The sequence below is a fragment of the Artibeus jamaicensis genome, unplaced genomic scaffold, assembly GCF_021234435.1.
Source record: "Artibeus jamaicensis isolate MK-2021 breed Jamaican fruit bat unplaced genomic scaffold, CSHL_Jam_final contig_233, whole genome shotgun sequence".
In the NCBI taxonomy this organism is placed as follows: Eukaryota; Metazoa; Chordata; class Mammalia; order Chiroptera; family Phyllostomidae; genus Artibeus; species Artibeus jamaicensis.
This window is the reverse complement of record NW_026521486.1, coordinates 6,925,307-6,942,305: the sequence shown is the minus strand read 5'-3', so window position 1 is coordinate 6,942,305 and position 16,999 is coordinate 6,925,307. Positions and strand designations below refer to the sequence as shown.

At 49.3% G+C, this 16,999-nt stretch overlaps 2 protein-coding genes across 2 annotated transcripts in view; one reads left to right on the top strand and one right to left on the bottom strand.

Moving 5' to 3' along the window:
- The first annotated feature begins 522 nt into the window (after positions 1 to 522).
- Positions 523 to 12,322, top strand: KDELR3 (KDEL endoplasmic reticulum protein retention receptor 3). The gene is made up of 5 exons (XM_037160069.2): positions 523 to 825; positions 4,511 to 4,611; positions 7,929 to 8,087; positions 8,733 to 8,985; positions 9,741 to 12,322. Exons 1-5 carry the CDS (start codon positions 735 to 737, stop codon positions 9,779 to 9,781), a joined length of 645 nt encoding a protein of 214 aa, XP_037015964.1. The 5' UTR covers positions 523 to 734; the 3' UTR covers positions 9,782 to 12,322.
- DDX17 (DEAD-box helicase 17) overlaps positions 10,371 to 16,999 on the bottom strand; it is an 18,972-nt gene continuing 12,343 nt past the window's right edge. The window contains exons 12-13 of the mRNA XM_037160068.2: positions 14,621 to 14,863; positions 10,371 to 13,384 (exon numbers count right to left, since the gene is read on the bottom strand). Coding sequence (XP_037015963.1) covers positions 12,879 to 13,384; positions 14,621 to 14,863 — 749 coding nt within the window. The 3' untranslated portion in view covers positions 10,371 to 12,878. The remainder of the gene's footprint in view (positions 13,385 to 14,620; positions 14,864 to 16,999) is intronic.

Below are 16,999 nucleotides of genomic sequence, written 5' to 3'. Positions count from 1 at the left end.
GCCACACCAGTGAGGGCATGTGCTCCAGTTCTGCGTCTCGTCACACCGAGAAGAGGGAGGCAGGAGGGAGGTCACCCTGATGCCAACCTAAGGGTCCCGAGGTTCCCTCCAATGCTCCCATCTGATAGGTCAGGTCAGGACAAGGCGGCTACGCGAATAAACATGGGGGCCGGGGACGTCCGAGGTCAAACCCAGGATGGCGACGACAGCAGTGGGTCACTGCGCACCGGGTGCTTCCAGCCGGCCAGGCTCGCGCGGCACCGGCACCGAGGTTACCGGCACTAAGTACTGACGAGGGAACTGAGGCACCGAGGGGGCCGCTGGCTTGCCCGAGGCCATCTGCCGGAGGACCCGGGTTCTGAGGAGGCCGGGCCGGGCCCAGCCTCTCCGCGCGTCGGCGGCGGACCCCGGGCCGGAAGCCCCCCGCCCGGCCAGGCCGCCCCGCCCGCCCGCCCGCCCGGGAGCCCAGGCTCTGGGCCGGGCCGGGGGCGGGACCTCGGGCGGCGGCGCTTCCTGGCTCCCTGGTCCGCGGCCGGCCTGGCCACGTCACCGCCCGGCCGAGAGCGCGCTGGCTGAGCGCTGGCACCTGGCGGAGCTCGGAGCTCGGAGCTCGGAGGCGCGGACGGGGGGCCGCGCGACCCACAGTCTGGGCCGGGGACGTGGCAGCCGCGTCGCCCGCCAGAAAGTTTCCCAGGAGTTGGCTGCGCCCGGGAGCGGGGCCGGCGGGCTGGACCATGAACGTGTTCCGTATCCTCGGCGACCTGAGCCACCTCCTGGCCATGATCTTGCTGCTGGGGAAGATCTGGAGGTCGAAGTGCTGCGCAGGTGAGGGGCGACCCGGGCGGGAGGCGGAGGACCCGGGGCCCGGGCCGCCGCGCCTCGGCGGGCCAGCCCCACACCCCCTGCCTGCAGGGTTTGGAGGGACCTCTTGACGTCTGCTCAGGGTGGGGACTTCCGCTGGGGGTGAAACAGTTTGCACAGCTCAGCTTCCAAAGAAAATTTAAAGTTGGACCGTATCAAAGAAGGAGGACCCTGGAGATTGTGGAGGAGGGTGGGCACGTGCTTTTCCTTCCCTCACAACGCCCGTCCCCCTCCCCCTTTGCCAAGGCTAGTGGGAAGAGGAGGGGGACAAGGGTAGGTGACACCCCTCCCTCGAGGCATCCCCTTTGCTCCACCGGAGAAGCAGGAATTGAGGCCCATTGTTCTCTCCACCCTCCCTCAGGCCTGGGGCGGGTGTGGGGGGGGCAGTTCAGAAGAGGTGGGAGCACGGAGGTGCCTCCACGGAGGTGCCTCGACGGGCTTTCTTTCTGTCCCCACACCACTCGCCTGCCCCCTCCACATCCTCCAAGGACCCCCCACCCCACCCCCTCCCTGTGCTGTGGCACAGGCGTCTGTGATGTGGCAGGAGCCAAGCCTTGCCCAGACAGGCACCTGAGCAGAAGCCTGGGGAGCACAGGAGGGGTCTGGCTGCCCTGTTGGGGGTTTGGAGGGTTTTTGGAGCTGGACCGGTGCTGGCCACACAGGCCCGGTGCATTCAGAGGCTGCCCAGGCCTGCTGCAGCCGTCTCTGTCTGTGAGGTCCTGCCGGCATCACCCTGGGTTTGGCACGGGGGTGAGGGGATGGGCACATGAGTGTGGGCTCCTTGTTGGGGCCGAGGAGGCGGGGAGCTCACCCTGAAGCCTTCTCTGAAGGCTTCTGGGACAGAGCAGGTCTGCGTTGGGTCCTAGAGGGTGGGCAGGGCGTCACCCAGGAAGGGTGCGCTGTATGAAGGACAAGGGGGTGCAAACGTCCAGAGGGCACAGAGAGCGCAGCAGGTCCCTGCGAGGGGGAGCGGCCCAGTTTGGGGCTGGTCCGGGAGGGAGGTGAGGCTAGGGAGAGGGTGGTCCGCATGTGCCAGGGTCCTGTCCGCCAAGCTGGGACTGGGGAGCCACAGAGGTTTGGGAGTGAGGGACTGGGTTTCCGAAGGGGGCTGCAAGCTGTGTGGAGGATCCGAGAGCCAGGGCAGAGGGAGCCGTGTGGAGACCCCCAGTTTAGGAGGCTTGTGGGGATGAGGGCTGGGTGCTGATGGGAGGGTCACTGCAAAAGGAATGATTCCAGATCAGGAGGCCATTCTGATTTGGGGTTTCTGGAAAGACAGGCACTCACAGCCCCCACTCTGCCGAAGGGGGCCAGAATGCTGAGACAGGAGATGGGGGTGCAGAAGGCTTCGATGAGGGGAGGAGCTTGGCTTGGACTTGTCCCTGCACTGCCACGGAGGACCCTAGGCTGGGTGCACAACCATGACCAGGAGGGGGCGCTGGACTAGGCCCCTGGCATGTAGCAGGGGCGTCGCAGGCAGGATCCTGGCCTGGGAAGCTGGCGATCCAGCAGTGGAAGACCGCCAGCGAGCAGCGGTTTTGTAGCTCAGCGATATGGGAAGTGAAGGGACAGCCGGTGGCTGTGTGCAGAGGGATTGACACAGGCCTGCCTGAAGTCTGCAAAGGTGCGGTGCCTGGATGCCACCCCATCAGCCTGAGCAGCAGGGCATGATGTGACCCCACTGACTCAGCTCTGAAGGCAGCAAGGGACTGGGGCTTTGTCTGGCTCTGCCCCTGACTCAGTGTGTGACCTTGGGCTTGGGTTTTTTCATCTGTCAATTGTGAGGGAGGGCGGCACCTGGTCCTCTGTCCCCTCTGCGCTTAGGAGCCCTCAGGGACTCCGGCCAACTGCGGGCCCGCGTTCTCTTCCATATCCTGAGTCTCCGTGCTCAGCTGGCCTTGGTGGAAACTAGTCATTGCTTTCAGAATTGCGCGGAAACCATTGTACTCCGGATACTCCGGATCATCGGGGCTCCCGTTCACCGAGGAACATGCAAGTGAAGCCCAGGGGCCGGACAGGCTGAGGATGGAGATGGGGCAAGGGTGGGGGGAGGCCGAGTCAGAGGGCCAGCCAAGGGTCCCCCACCAGGGCTGGGCCCAGACCCTGCTGCACGGGGCTGAGGGCCTCCTGGCAAGGCCTCTGTGAAGGTTCAGTGAGGGGGAGCGGCAATGGGCATCGCCCAGAGCTGGTCCGCGTCACCTCCCCCAGGGGCTCACTCCCACCCCGGCTGCAGGGCCAGGCCCCCCGGGGAGGCACTCGCGTTCCCCCTGAGTGCTCCTTAGTCCTCACACCCGTCCTGCCCACATTTTACAGGTGACTGTGAGGCTGAGGCTTGCCACCCTAGTCGGAAAGCTGGGGCACAGACCCAGCACTCTCAGGAATGCTAGGGGCTTCAGCGGTGTTCATCTTTGGTCACCAACAAGACCGCTCACCCCACCCTGACCGGACTGGTGTGTGGCTTAGTTAGTTGGACTTTGTCCTACAAAGCAAAAGGTCATTGCCAATTCAATCCCACTCAGGGCCATGCCTGGGTTGTGGATTCGGTTTGCGGGGCATCTGCAAGAAGCAGCTGATCGATGTTGCGCTCTCACATTGATGTTTCTGTCCCTCTTTCTCCCTCCTTATCCCTCTCTCTAAAGATAAATAAATAAAAACCCTGTGCATAGGAAGGAGCCAGGCCCCGAATCAGGTAATATTAGTTCTCGGTGCCCAACTCGGCAGTCGCTGCATTACTTTTAGGATAGAATGCCGTGGTGTTGCCAGGCCTGCAGGGAGGGGGGAGGGAGGAGTGCTCATATGTGGGGCCCCCAGTGGGTGGGGGGCAACCTGGACAGGCCCTTGAGAGCCATGCAGAGGATTTGGTTCTTTATTTTAAGGGCCCTTGGGAGCCACTTAAGGGCTTTAAGCAGAATTTTATTTTACAAATAGCCCACTGGCCACTGGGTGGAAGTGGGGGAGGGATGGGCAGCAGGAGAAACTTGCGAAGGCCCGTTGGGGGGGTCACTGAGGTGGGGAGGCTGGGCCAGTGAGGGGCACCGGGGTGGGAGCTATGGCCACGAGAAGCAGGGAGTGGGAGGGGCCAAGGGGAGAGACGCAAGGATGGCTCTTGGTTTTCTGGCTTTAGGGTTGAGGGGTGTAGTGACCTTTACGAGGGAAAGGAGACAGGAAAAGAGGGGGTTCAGGAGGGTCTGATGAGTTTGGTCTGGCAGGGATGTGCAGGTCAGGACAGGGAGCAGTGTCCACAGCTGGGGCGTCCCTGGCACGTGGGCTGTGACGGCAAAGGGCACAGGGAGATGAGAGGTTTAGGTGGCAAGGGTTAGGCGGCGAGCAGGACAGAAGCAGCCGGAGGAGGTGAGAAAGCAGTGGCGTGGACGGCAGTTCAGGGCAGACGCGGTTGGGGATGGTGGGTTGGGTGGGTTGGGTGAAGACAGAGCTTTGGGGATCATCAGTAGGGCTGTGGGGGTGGAGCACCCCCAACCCTCAGGAGAAGGGGCATTTCCTGCTCCTTGGGCGCCCCAGTGCCTGGGGACCGTCGTCATGGAAGGCGGCTGGACGCTCTGGAGAGCTTTCCTGCACAGGCTCCAGGCCTCTTCACCATGCACGGGCTGGGGACTCCGTGTCCTCATTGTCTCCTGTCCCCCTCTGGCCACAGGCATCTCTGGGAAGAGCCAGATCCTTTTCGCCCTCGTCTTCACCACCAGGTACCTGGACCTGTTCACCAACTTCATCTCCATCTACAACACGGTCATGAAGGTGAGGGGCGGGAGGCCGTGGCGGTGGGGCCTGCTGAAAGGGGACGCTTGGGCAGCCAGGCCATGGGCCAGGTGGGCCTGGTCAGAGTCCTAGCCTTGCTGCGGGACCTAGGCTTGGGCGAGACCTCGGGCCTCTATGTGTACCTCAGTTCCCTCCTCTGCGAAATGAAGATACTAGATCCAAGTTTTGTTGTGCAAATTAAACAAGGTAATAAAAGTAAATGCACAGTAGCTGTCATATATTAAACATTCAGTAAATGTTAGCTATTAATACTGGTTAAAAATATAAGCAAAAAAATCCAACATGGTGCCCTGAGCTTTCAAAGAACTTACTCAACCATCCATCCGACAAATACTTGTTGAGCACCAACTGAGCCAGACACCTGAGCAAGACATACGAGGCTCCTGTTTTCATAGACACTACATTTGAACTGGGGGGAGAGATAATAAAACAAACGAGAAAAACTTTGGTTAGGGTTACGGCTAAGGCTACACAACTAACTAAAATAGGGTGATTTGCCCTGGCTGGTGTGGCTCGGTGGATTGAGCACGGGCCTGTGAAGCAGAGGGTTGCTGGTTCGATTCCCAATCAGGGCATGTACCTGGGTTGCAGGCCAGGTCCCCAGTAGGGAGACGCATGAGAGGCAAACACACATTGATGTTTCTCTCTCTCTTTCTCCTTCCATTCCTCTATCTAAAAATAAATAAATATTTTAAAATATAAATAAAATAAAATAGGGTGATTTGCCCAGCATTTGTTTTGTGCTGGGCTATGTGCCAGGGACTTGGAATTTAGATTCAATTACTTAAAATTTTTTATAAGTAGGGTTACAGCCCTGGCTGGTGTGGCTCAGTGAATTGAGTGCTGGTCCACGCAAACCAATGGGTCACTGGTTCGATTCTCTGTCTAGAGCACATGCCTGGGTTGTGGAGCCAGGTTCCCAGTAGGGGGCTCATGAGAGGCAACCACACACTGATGTTCCTCTCCCTTTCTCCCTTCTTTCGCCTGTGTAAAAAAAAAAAAAATTATATATATATATCCTTTCTGAAGAGGTGACATGCAAGCTGAGAGCTAAGTGACATAAGGAACCAACCAGCCGTGTGTAGGTCAGAGAAAGTGCGTTCTACGCAGGAGTAGCTGGTACAAAGACCCGCAGGATGAAACAAGCTTGGTGCCCTCGAAGGACAGACAGAAGGCCAGTGTGGTGGGAGCGCAGCAGGCGAGGGCTGCCCGCCGGTGGTGGGGAGACTGGGTGAGGGCAAGGTGGTATGGTGACTGGTTTGGATTTAACTTCACGATGGGAAGTGTTGCTTTGAAGGACGGCCATTTTACAGAAGGAGAAACAGCATCTCCGGGTTTCGCTCTCACGTCACAGGCCCTGGGCAGTAACTGCGGGACTGTGTTGAAGTGAGGCCTTTTCTAAGCTTCCGCCTGCTATCCCAGCCCTTTAAGGCAGTGTAGAGCTGTGCAAGGAACCAGGTTCCAGAGTCAGTAAAATGGGATGTAACTGCCTAGATATTAGTAACAGACTTAAGAGTTCTTTCGATAAGGGTTTATTTTGTCCTCACTCATAACGTGCAGTCTGTGGGCACTCCAGGGCTGAGGTGGCAATTCCTTGTAACCTCCTGCTCTGCCATCTTGAATGTGACCAGGACACTTGTGGGTGTCCTTCGGTTGCTCAGGACCCCGTGCTTGGTTTGACTCTGCTGTTGCCATCTTGAAATTCATATTTGAACACGAGGCCCTGTCAATGACATAGTCCTTATGGCTGCCTTAGAGTCACAGAATGGATACTAGAGCTCCTTCCATCATTTGGGGCAGGAAGGAGAGAAAGGGCAGTAGGATGACTGCCAGCTGGGCAAACCCTGTTTAAATAGCCTTTCACACACTCTATCCAGTGACTTCCATAGACATCACTGACCATCCTTACCTGCAGAGGAGGCTGGGAGTTTTTAGGTGGGCACAATTTCTAATAGGAGTCCTGTTTTAAATGAAGAAAAGGCTACATGGGAGGGAATCCTACCTCTCTTGCAGGGCTACCAGAAGATTACAGGAGATAATGTGTGTAGATGTAAAATGCCTAATACCCATAGCTATTTAACCGAAGTGAGTTCTGTCTCCTCCATATCAAAGATGTCCCTTTGCGGTTCCAGGCGTCTTGTTCCTAGGGCTGGTGGAAGGGAGGCTGCTGTTTACTGTGGGATGTTGAAGTCAGTGTGAACCTCGGTCTGACGCCCTGAAATCACTGTCCTCTTAAATTTAACACACAAGTAGTACACACCACCTGCTGAGTTCACCCTCTGCTTGTTGTGCCCTGCAGACCTAGCCCCTGGAGAGGCTGAATGAGGTCTAGGAACCAGAGGTCAGTTTCCCTGTTTTTATGAGATGGAGAGGTGATCGGCACTTCCTGGACTCATTCATTCATCCCAGCATTTGTTTTGTGCTGGGCCCTGAATTAGGAGCTGGAAATTCAGACGTGGACAGGACATGGTCCCTCTTATCTGTAAGAGGTACCATCCCCTGCTGGGGGACAGGCTGTCACTCCAACACTTACAGAGCCTGTGCTTGTGGGTGGCAGTATTTCTACACAGGGCTATGGTGACAGCACATGTGCTTCATTCTCATGAGAAAAGACTGAGGAAATCACCTGAGTTTTTAAAGTACAAATAATTCTCTAGGCCAGTGTGGTCTGACCACCAGCTTCAGCATCACATAGAAACTTGCTAGGAATTTAAATTCACAGGCCCACTCAGACCTAGTGAAGCAGAAACTGGAGGCAGGGGCCATCTGCTGTGTGATTTGGATGCACATTCAAGTTCGAGAACCACTGGCGCAGAAGGTTGGAGACCAGATCCTGAAATCATATGCTGGAGGGCCGCTGCTATTAGAAGAGGGCTTTTCTGAAGGAGCGGTGATCAAAGGCTGTTAATCCCTGTGAAAGAAGCTAAGTCCCCAATGGCTGCCTAGGAAGTTGAGGTTTTAAAAGCACCTCAGAATGCCACCGCTAAAGCCTGTCACAAAGACCGACCTGGGTGGGCTTTTCTGCCTACAGCTTTACAGTGAGGAGGGGCCCGGGCACCTTCAGTCTTCATGCAGCACTGTCAGTCCCAATTAGGAACACTTAACAAAGGGTCATTAGCAGCAGGTTCTAGACCTCTGGGCCTAAGAAAAATGGCAAACCCATTTCACCTCTTAGTGGGACCTTAAGGCAGGACGCTAGCCATTAGGTTTGGTAGGTCCCAACTCAAGGTGGCTTTGAAGCCCAGCAAGTAGGCTGGGAAATGACTTCATCAATTCCCACCTGTCTCTATTTTTAGGTGGTTTTTCTTCTCTGCGCCTATGTCACAGTGTACATGATCTATGGGAAATTTCGGAAAACCTTCGACAGTGAGAATGACACATTCCGCCTGGAGTTTCTTCTGGTCCCAGTCATTGGCCTCTCCTTCCTTGAGAACTACAGTTTCACTCCCCTGGAGGTAAGGACCCCAGGGTACTAATGCTCAAATGCAAACGTGCTCCCTAACATCCTGCCCTCTGGACTCTTATAAAGTCTGTTTTTTTCAGTGGGTGGGGATGGTGCTGGTGGCTTGCTTTGTTACAACCGTGACTATTATTGTTAAAAGAACTATTACTCATATTGTTAAGCTCTAAATTTAAGAACTAGCAACAAGCTATTACCACTACTCGATTTGAAAATGGGCACATCTAGTGAGGTTCACACACAAAGCATCACAGGGCCACTTACGGCTCCTGAGACCTTCTGTCCAACAAGTGATTGGTGGACGCCAGAGCACGGTCCAGGCCGAGTTCAACTCAGTGAGTCTGAGCTGTAGCCCAATAGGCACCTCAGGAGATCCTGGTGCCGGTGTTCACGAACTGTATTCTGAGAAACCATGGCCTCAATCAAGGTTTTACAATAAAATTCAGCAACAATTAAAAATTGTGAAAAAAGCATGCTTTTTAAACGGGGTGTAATGATATATTAAAATATTAAAAACTATGAACACTATCTTTTACTTCACTGTATTCCCTCCAGTTAATAGTTTAGTAATTCTTTTGAAGAGAGGGACCCCTTCTTGGTGTTGACCAACTCTCTCTTGCTATTATCTCCTTGGTTTTAGATCCTCTGGACTTTCTCTATCTACCTGGAGTCAGTGGCCATCCTGCCCCAGCTTTTCATGATCAGCAAGACGGGAGAGGCCGAGACCATCACTACTCACTACCTGTTCTTCCTTGGGCTATACCGGGCACTCTACCTAGCTAACTGGATCAGGCGGTACCAGACTGAGAATTTCTATGACCAAATTGCAGTAGTGTCTGGGGTGGTACAAACCATTTTCTACTGCGACTTCTTCTACTTATACGTGACCAAAGGTAGGTACTGGGAGAATACAGCAGTCTTGTTGGCACTGGCCCAAAGTGCTCACCTGTGTAATGTTTGAGGGAATATGCAAGTGTGAATAAGGCAAGGCTCGTGCTGCTTATCTTAATGGGCGAAGACAAACTTGTATTTTCAGGAAATGGTGCCACAAAAACACAGCCCAAATAGGATGTACAGAAAGACCCATTCTGACCTGAAAAATACAGAAAACCATTCCGGGGACAGCTTATAGGTAGACCCCAAAGCAAGAGCCAGCTTGGTGTGATTAAAGACAAAAAAGGGTAATATGGTTGAGATCTATAAACCTGGTCATATCAGACATCAAGCAAGATCAGTACAGGCCAGGGTAAGGGATTTACATTGCACTCTCTACTGGAGTCATTTCAATGACCAATCCACAAGCAGCCAAAGCAGGAAACTAGTTTTAGGGAATTACAATCATCCAGGAAAGGCCATCAGTGGAAATTTGAGACATGGACAGATATGTTAGTTCAACTGAGGGATCGCTGATGGAATCAATGAATGTGGACTAAGGCATCAGACACTAAACTTATGGCCTAAGGGGGTGGTGGTACTGGTATTGTCACCAAGATGGAGGTCAGTGAGATTGCAATTAACTTTCCTCCTTGGCTTTATCATCTGAATGGCTGTGAACTGGGCATTAGAGATACTAATATCATGCACAAACTTATAAAGGAGTTCTTTCATCAGTACAGAAACTTCTAATTGTATCTCCCTTTTCTTCTAGTCCTTAAAGGAAAGAAGTTAAGTCTTCCGATGCCAATTTGAGACCCCTAGGAACAAGGACACAAACCCAACTATTTGAGATGTTCTACTGAGCGACTCATACCAATGTTAATGCCAGAAAAATGCTCAGTGTGGATGGATTTCAGCAAAGCACTGACCATTCCACCTACAAGACCTCAGCACCACCTCCCCTTAGAGAAGCAACAAAAGACCTGCGCGAAGCACACAAGTGTGGTGCCACACGTTAACAAGAATATCAAAAACCCTTGAGGCTCACACGGAAAGCTGTCCCTCTGAATGCAAAGCAAGCCACAAACTTACAAGCTTTGGCAAGACTGAACTAGTTTCATACCCAGTGTTTAATCCAAGTAACAATCCTAGGAGGGTGCCACTAGCACAACCATTTACTGAGGAGGAATCGGATGCCCAGGGCTTTACCTGCTGGGCATTGCTTTGTTAACTCAAATTTCTGCACTGCCACCAATCCACCCCACCTTCTTCACATTTTTAGGTGCTAAAGCAATTTCCAACACTCCCAATCCTGGTTTTGAAGCAAATAAAACCTCTTAAGGAGTAAGTACTAACTGCCATTGAACTAGTCAGAATTTTTGAGTAATAAAAAGTTCACACCTTATTGTCAACAGTGTTTATTTATACCTACAAAAGAAAACAAGATGGTATCAAAAGGACAATTTACAAACTAAGAATAACAACATAGCTCTTAGCATCCTGTGCCTGAACATCACACATCTACAAATCTTTCAAGTCTTAACGCAACAGGAATGTGTTCAGAGACCAGCAAGGACATGAATAGAAAGCACTGATCCCAAGCAAAAGCCACCAACCTTTTAGATGAGAGAACTCCACACATGAATTGTTGGGGAGGGATTGGGGCGAAACAGCCCCATAGTTTAACATTGAAATCCTTTTTCTTAAATGAGTTTGAACTATGACCACAAAACCTAGCAGCCCATGAGATCTCTTCTGCTTATGTTCTGAAAGAGGCAGAACCTCAATTCTGAGCAACCGACACGGAGGCAGTTAGTTACTCTAGAGCGCTAGGAAAAGCTGCTAGATTCCAGCTGTGCTCAGGCTACAACAGCTGTTGAGGTTTGGAACACGCTGTTATTTCGACTATGTAACATCCCTGGTGGAAAAAAAGAGAGCAGAGACCTCTCCCAAAAAGAGTCACTTTTAAGACCTGCAAGAGTGTAACAGTCCCTCTGGTGGCACCTGTTTAAAAAAAAAAACAACAAACAATTTTGCATGTAAAAATGTCTACAATGAACTGGTGGTCACTGCTTAAAAATTTTTTTGAGAGGAAGAACACTTTGGTTTAAAGCACAAAGCAGTTCTGCCGTATTTTCCTGTGCCTACTGTCCTCCCTCCTTCGGCCTCAACTTCTGTAAGGGGTGGGGGTGTGGAAAGAGAGTTCAGGAAGAAAGGGGGGAGGGGCAGAGAGATGTCAATTTTCAGATGCATGTATTTCAACTCATGCTGACAACCTACCTGTACGCTGCATATTCAACCAAACTTTCAGAACCCCTCAGAAACAATCCCTTCTCTCTCCCTGAAGAATTTCAAAAGGAAAACAAAAACAAAAAACCTCAAGTATTTAGATATTGGGATCTTACGAACCAGCCAGCACTCTCAGGCCTTAGCCAAAGAATGCAGTGGAGCCTTCCCCCTTTAACTGCACTGAGAATGAATACTAATGTAATGACAGCATTAAACACTGCCTCACACTAGGTATGGAAGAGGTTTCTGCGGCTGTCCGATCTCCCTGTCCTGTTGTAGCAAACACAAGAGCAGAAAATTCTTCCCAGATCTGTTATAGAAAGTCTGAGCAAAACAGTCAATGTTATTACTACACATGGGACAGACTCACCTACCTTCAGATGCAGGAAAAGTACAAGGACAGTTTTAGTCCTCTAACTTTTCCTAAGCACTACCTACCTGTAAAAAGCTGAGTGCAAAAGGATGCCGAGGGAAGTTTGCATCCAAAAGCTGTTACAAAGCACTGCAGAGAACAGAGTATGAAGAGAATAAGAGTTCCTTCTTAACAAACCCTCAAAATTCTTTATTCAAGATAACTTGGCCAAAGGGCTGGGTAGCTGGCTAAGAGCTGCTTTTCTTCTAGCTCTACAGAATTTAAAAAGAAAATTTGCCCACTGAGTATACTGTTTATAATTAAAGGTGGTTTTTACACTGTAAGTGAATGCATACTTAACTGGTTAATGAAGTACATTTCCAGTGAGCACTTATATTCACTCTGCTCACAGCAGCTGTCTGGTTAAAAAGTGAGTTTCACTGATGGTCCCTGTTTATACGAGGAAGAAAAACAGGCAGGTTCCACCCAGATGCTGAGATGCCACATTTAACCACTGCAATAAACACTGGGGGGGTTTTAATTTAAAAGATACACTTAAAATACTCAGACTTGGCAATTTAATTTCTAACCTGACACTAAAATGGTTATTTTTCAGTCACTGGGAAGGGGGAGGGCAGAGTACAAGGGAGACAAAACCAATTAAGAATTTTTTAAAGCTGTGAATGCACTTAAAAAATAAAAATAAAAAAAGAGCTATCAGCCAAAATGACAATGGCAAAGCACTGTCTTAAAAACTCATCAGGCCTGACCAACCCTGTTCCAGCTTGGGAAACATTAAAAAGCATCATGGAAAATGTGCAGGGAGCTCTCCCTCTTGGTTTCCAACTCAGCAATGAGAGCAATTTAAAGCACAGATGCCATCTTCTTCTGCACAACTCACCCCTTTACCCTCCCCACACAGCCCCAACTCAGGACAACAAAAAAGGGCTCCCATAAAAGGGCCTAATAGCTTGCTTTTTCTTTTTAGATGAAAAATAGCTCAAATATCCTCAACATGCAAGAAGTTGGGGGAGGGGGTTTTTCCAGTCGGCTATATATATATATTTTTTACAAAACCTATTATTACAGACTGGATCAATTTGGCGGGCAGAAGAAACGTGGCAGTGAATTCTAACTAATCTGCATGAAAGACAAATCACAATGGTTGGAGGGGAAAAAAATAAAATAGAGAAGGGAACAGAAAAGAAGGGAAAGACAGCGTTCCTTTAAATGTAGCAAGTCTGCACAAGTCACACCACTTGAGTGGTTTCATTTACGTGAAGGAGGAGGGGGAGGAGGAGGTGGGGGGTATTGGTAGGCAGTCTGCCCCATGTAACCTATCATGTTGGTAGCTCCTGGAGGCTGTGCAAACTGTTGTGACATCAGTGGCTGTGGCTGCTGCCCAGACCGGCCTATCCCACTAAACTGCTGGCTAGAGCTCTGTGAACTTCTCCCAGTTGAGGTGGTGCTACTAGCCCCGTAAGTGCCAGCGCCATATTCTTGGGCTGTATAGCCACTGGTGCCATAAGCAGCTGCACCATAGGTGCCTTGACCGTAAGTGTATTGGCCTGCTTGTGCTCCGAAGGCAGAATTTGGACTTCCATAGCCACTGCCATTAGCATAACCAGCTCTATCGGTTTCACTACGATCCCGATAGCTTGTAGAGTCTCTCCGGCCACCATCCTTGACTCCTCGAAGCCTCCGGTCACACTCATCCTGATACATCAGATTGGGATTGTTGGCTGAAGAAGTGGTCCGGTATCGAGAACGACCTCCTGATGAAGGATACAATGAATTTTTAATGCTAGACGTATGATCCAAACATAACAAAATGTAAACACTCTCCTAGGTACAAAAGTATTCAATATTCTTTCTCAATTTTTAGCTAGCCCAGCCTCTGCATCAGTACTTAAAAAACATACTAGAGCCCTGGCTGGTGTGGCTCAGTGGAATGAGTGCCAGCCTGTGAAACATCAGGTTGCTGGTTCCATTCCCAGTCGGGACACACACCTGGGTTGCGAGCCAGGTCCCCAATGGGGGGGCTCGTGAGAGGCAACCACACATCGATGTTTCTCTCCCTCTTTTTCCCTCCATTCCCCCCTCTCTAAAACTAAATGAGAAAAACAAAAAAAACCCCAAAACAACAAAACAACCCATACTCATAATTCGAATTTTTAATGGAACATATTCAACGAAATGGTAAACATTAAGAATACTCAACTTCCTACCCATTTAGGACCTTTCTTTCCTTGAGGATTACCAAGAAACAATCTTTAAAAATGTAGAACAATGGCAAAAAGGTTATGTGACTTAGCACAGGTTGAAAAAGGAAAAAGGACAAACAGCTAAACTCATACCACCACAAAGAAAGGGACCCTCCACTAGTGCAGATGCTTCTCAAGTGTCGCTTTGTGGTCCTAACTGCATCAGAAACATCTCAGAGCCTTTAGGAAAAGGTCAGCTTCCTAGCTCAATTCTAAACCCACTTAAAACGACAACAACAAATCCCCAAACCTATATTCATAAAACCTCTCAAGTAATTCTGACGTAAGAGTTTAAACATGCAGTAAGTGGGGGAAAGAAGTAATACCAAAATGATAGTCAGGAGGCCTATATCCTACTATCCCATTTTGCAGCTAATTTTTAGACCCAATAGCTACATCTGTTTTACCACCATGAAGTGGTGTTAAATTATGTATATTAGAGTAATCATAACCCAGCTTAATTTTGAACACACACCATGTACCCCAAAATACAAAGGTCAGTTTTATCTTATTTACAGAAATATCACACTGAAAAAGTAGGTCAATCACACTATCTTACTTGGAAGCAAAACTATTTTTTGCATTACTTGGAAGCAAAACTATTTGCATTACTTGGAATGCAAAACTATTAAGCACTGTCTTTGTTATTAAGTAACATACTTAAGGCCTTCACAGAATTAAAAAACAACTAGGCACAATGATTACAGAAAGATACCTTGGCAGTACCTGGAAAACTCCAGGACTTACCCTTACCCCCTCCTCCGCCGCCTCCTCTGTGGTCCACCAGCTGCATCAGTTTTGGATTGATAGCCTGATTAGCTTCCTCCAGCACTCTAATCAATTCTCGGGCCTGCTTGAGGTTTCCTGGGGTGAAGAAGGTGTAGGCAGTGCCCTTGTTGGTGCTACGGGCTGTTCGGCCAATGCGGTGCACATAGTCCTCTGAGCTGTTTGGATAGTCATAGTTGATAACAAACTTGACATCTTCCACATCTTCAAAGCCGACGGCGAGTTGGTGTGTGGATTGACGTGGCAGGGAAAGAGAAGGTAAAGGACATGCCAACAACAGGTGGAAAGCACGAATGCAGATGACAGCAAGAGGAGAGAAGATTAAGTTAGTAACCACTCTGAACAGGAACAAAAAAAAAAAAAGACTCATCCCAACAGAGTAAAAGAGGATTACTGATTCTTGGGACATGCACAGGAACTGGCAACTTTATCATCTGTAAAATCCTAAGGGGATCCCACTCTGCCATCCAAACTCCTGCCTCTTCAGTAATTTAATCCAATATACTGACAGGAGTTACACCGTACTCCAGCTCTACCCTTGCCAAAACTGGAACGGAGAAGAAAATGGTACCACCATTAAGTTATAAGGCCAAATCACTTCTACTCTGTTGGGAGAAGCCTGGCAGAATCTACCAGAAATTTAACAAACTTACCTTTAAACCAGTCACAGAGCAAAATGAAAAAAAGAAACTATATACTTTATTACTACATTTTAAGAAGACTGAATCAAAAGATTTTTTTTGCTCTCATATTTTAAAAAACCAACCAAAGCCCAAGTACACATCTAGTTTCCTTTGCGGAAATGTCCAAATTATCTTTCCTCTTTCAATGATCACAAGAGCACATTACACTAAAATTTCACTGTACTACCAAGCCCAGCTCTGCCAAATGAAGATTTTTGCTCAACTCAAGGTTATTATAACTCAGTTAACTTGCTTCAATTATCAAAGATTGTCTATGTAACCTGGGAAATGAAATAGCCAAAGAGTGTGGGAAAAAACCATGAAACCTTGAGACACAAGTTTAATGTTCTGTCCACTGCTGGGAATTGGGCTGAATAACCTCCTAATGCTTAAAGTATGTAAATGTTAGTGTAATGCTTTCAGCTAAATGTATCTTTTTTAACCTACTTAAACAAACAAATTTAAGTATATAACAGAATCCTAATGTTTTGTGGAAAAAATCTGCATTTTACAAAGAATATTCAGAAAATATCCTAGATAAAACACAGATTTTTGCTGATATAAATAATTAAAAAACATTCTCTGTTTGTTACCAGACCGATGCACACTCCCTCCTCCTTTGGGAAACCGCTGCAGCCGATCCCGTCTCTTTGCCTTTTATTTTTGGCGGCCTCCTTTCGAAAACTCCGCCTTCTGACACGGGACCACTGGAGCGCGGGGAGCATGCATCAAGGGTCCGTGGCAGTGAGAAGTCCCCACACACGCTCGCTCTGTGAACTGGCTTAGATGCTTCTCTGTAGCCCCATTTGGTTGCCAAGCGCCGGAGAACCTGGGTTCGGGTAAAAATTTCAGGTCCTCCAACGCCTCCCCCAAGGATAATTGGGGTGATTGTAGAAAAAAATAATTAATAAAAAAATGTAAGTTACATCCAAAGGGTCAGACTGCATCTATTGCCCAGACTGGATTAATTTCAGGGGAAAAGGGGCGATGATTAAGAAAAAAACAAAAAACAAAAAACACAAAATCAGCTATTGTTAAAGGGCCTGTGAAGAAAGGGGGCATTATGTCTGTTTCTTATTACAATAAAGGCTCCTCAGTCTTTACTGACCCCTAAAGTCCTGAAATCACACCAGAAAGACGAGAAGGCAGTCATCACAGGGGGCAGCGTGAGTCTCCGGCTAGGGTCGTTGATGCAATAAAGGAAAAACAAAAATGTACAGGGCCAGAATGGATGTGAGGTGGGGGCATGGGAAATTATGCTCCATGATCACATCTTCAGAGGTAGGGTAATCCTTAGTCAATCCCACTGTGGATGACCATGGGCAGGAGAACAAGCTGAGAAACTGTACTGAGTGCCCAGACATGCTTTCCAAGCAGAAAACACTGGGGACTGAGGTCAACGTTCAGATACTAACACTCGGCAGTATTTCTGGAGGGGTTCAGTAGGGGGCAGACATGGTGCAAGTTCTTCATACTAGAAAGGTGTCCTGTGTGTGCACACAGAGCTGGCTGAGGACACATAAGAGCAAGCGCAGAATTTGATTTTCTCCAGTCAAGCCTGCCCTGATGTTATTTGTGCACGCCACAATATTATCTTGCTGCCTTTAGAGAAGATTCTGTAGCAGGGTGAGAAATTTCAAAAGTTAATGTTTTGGCC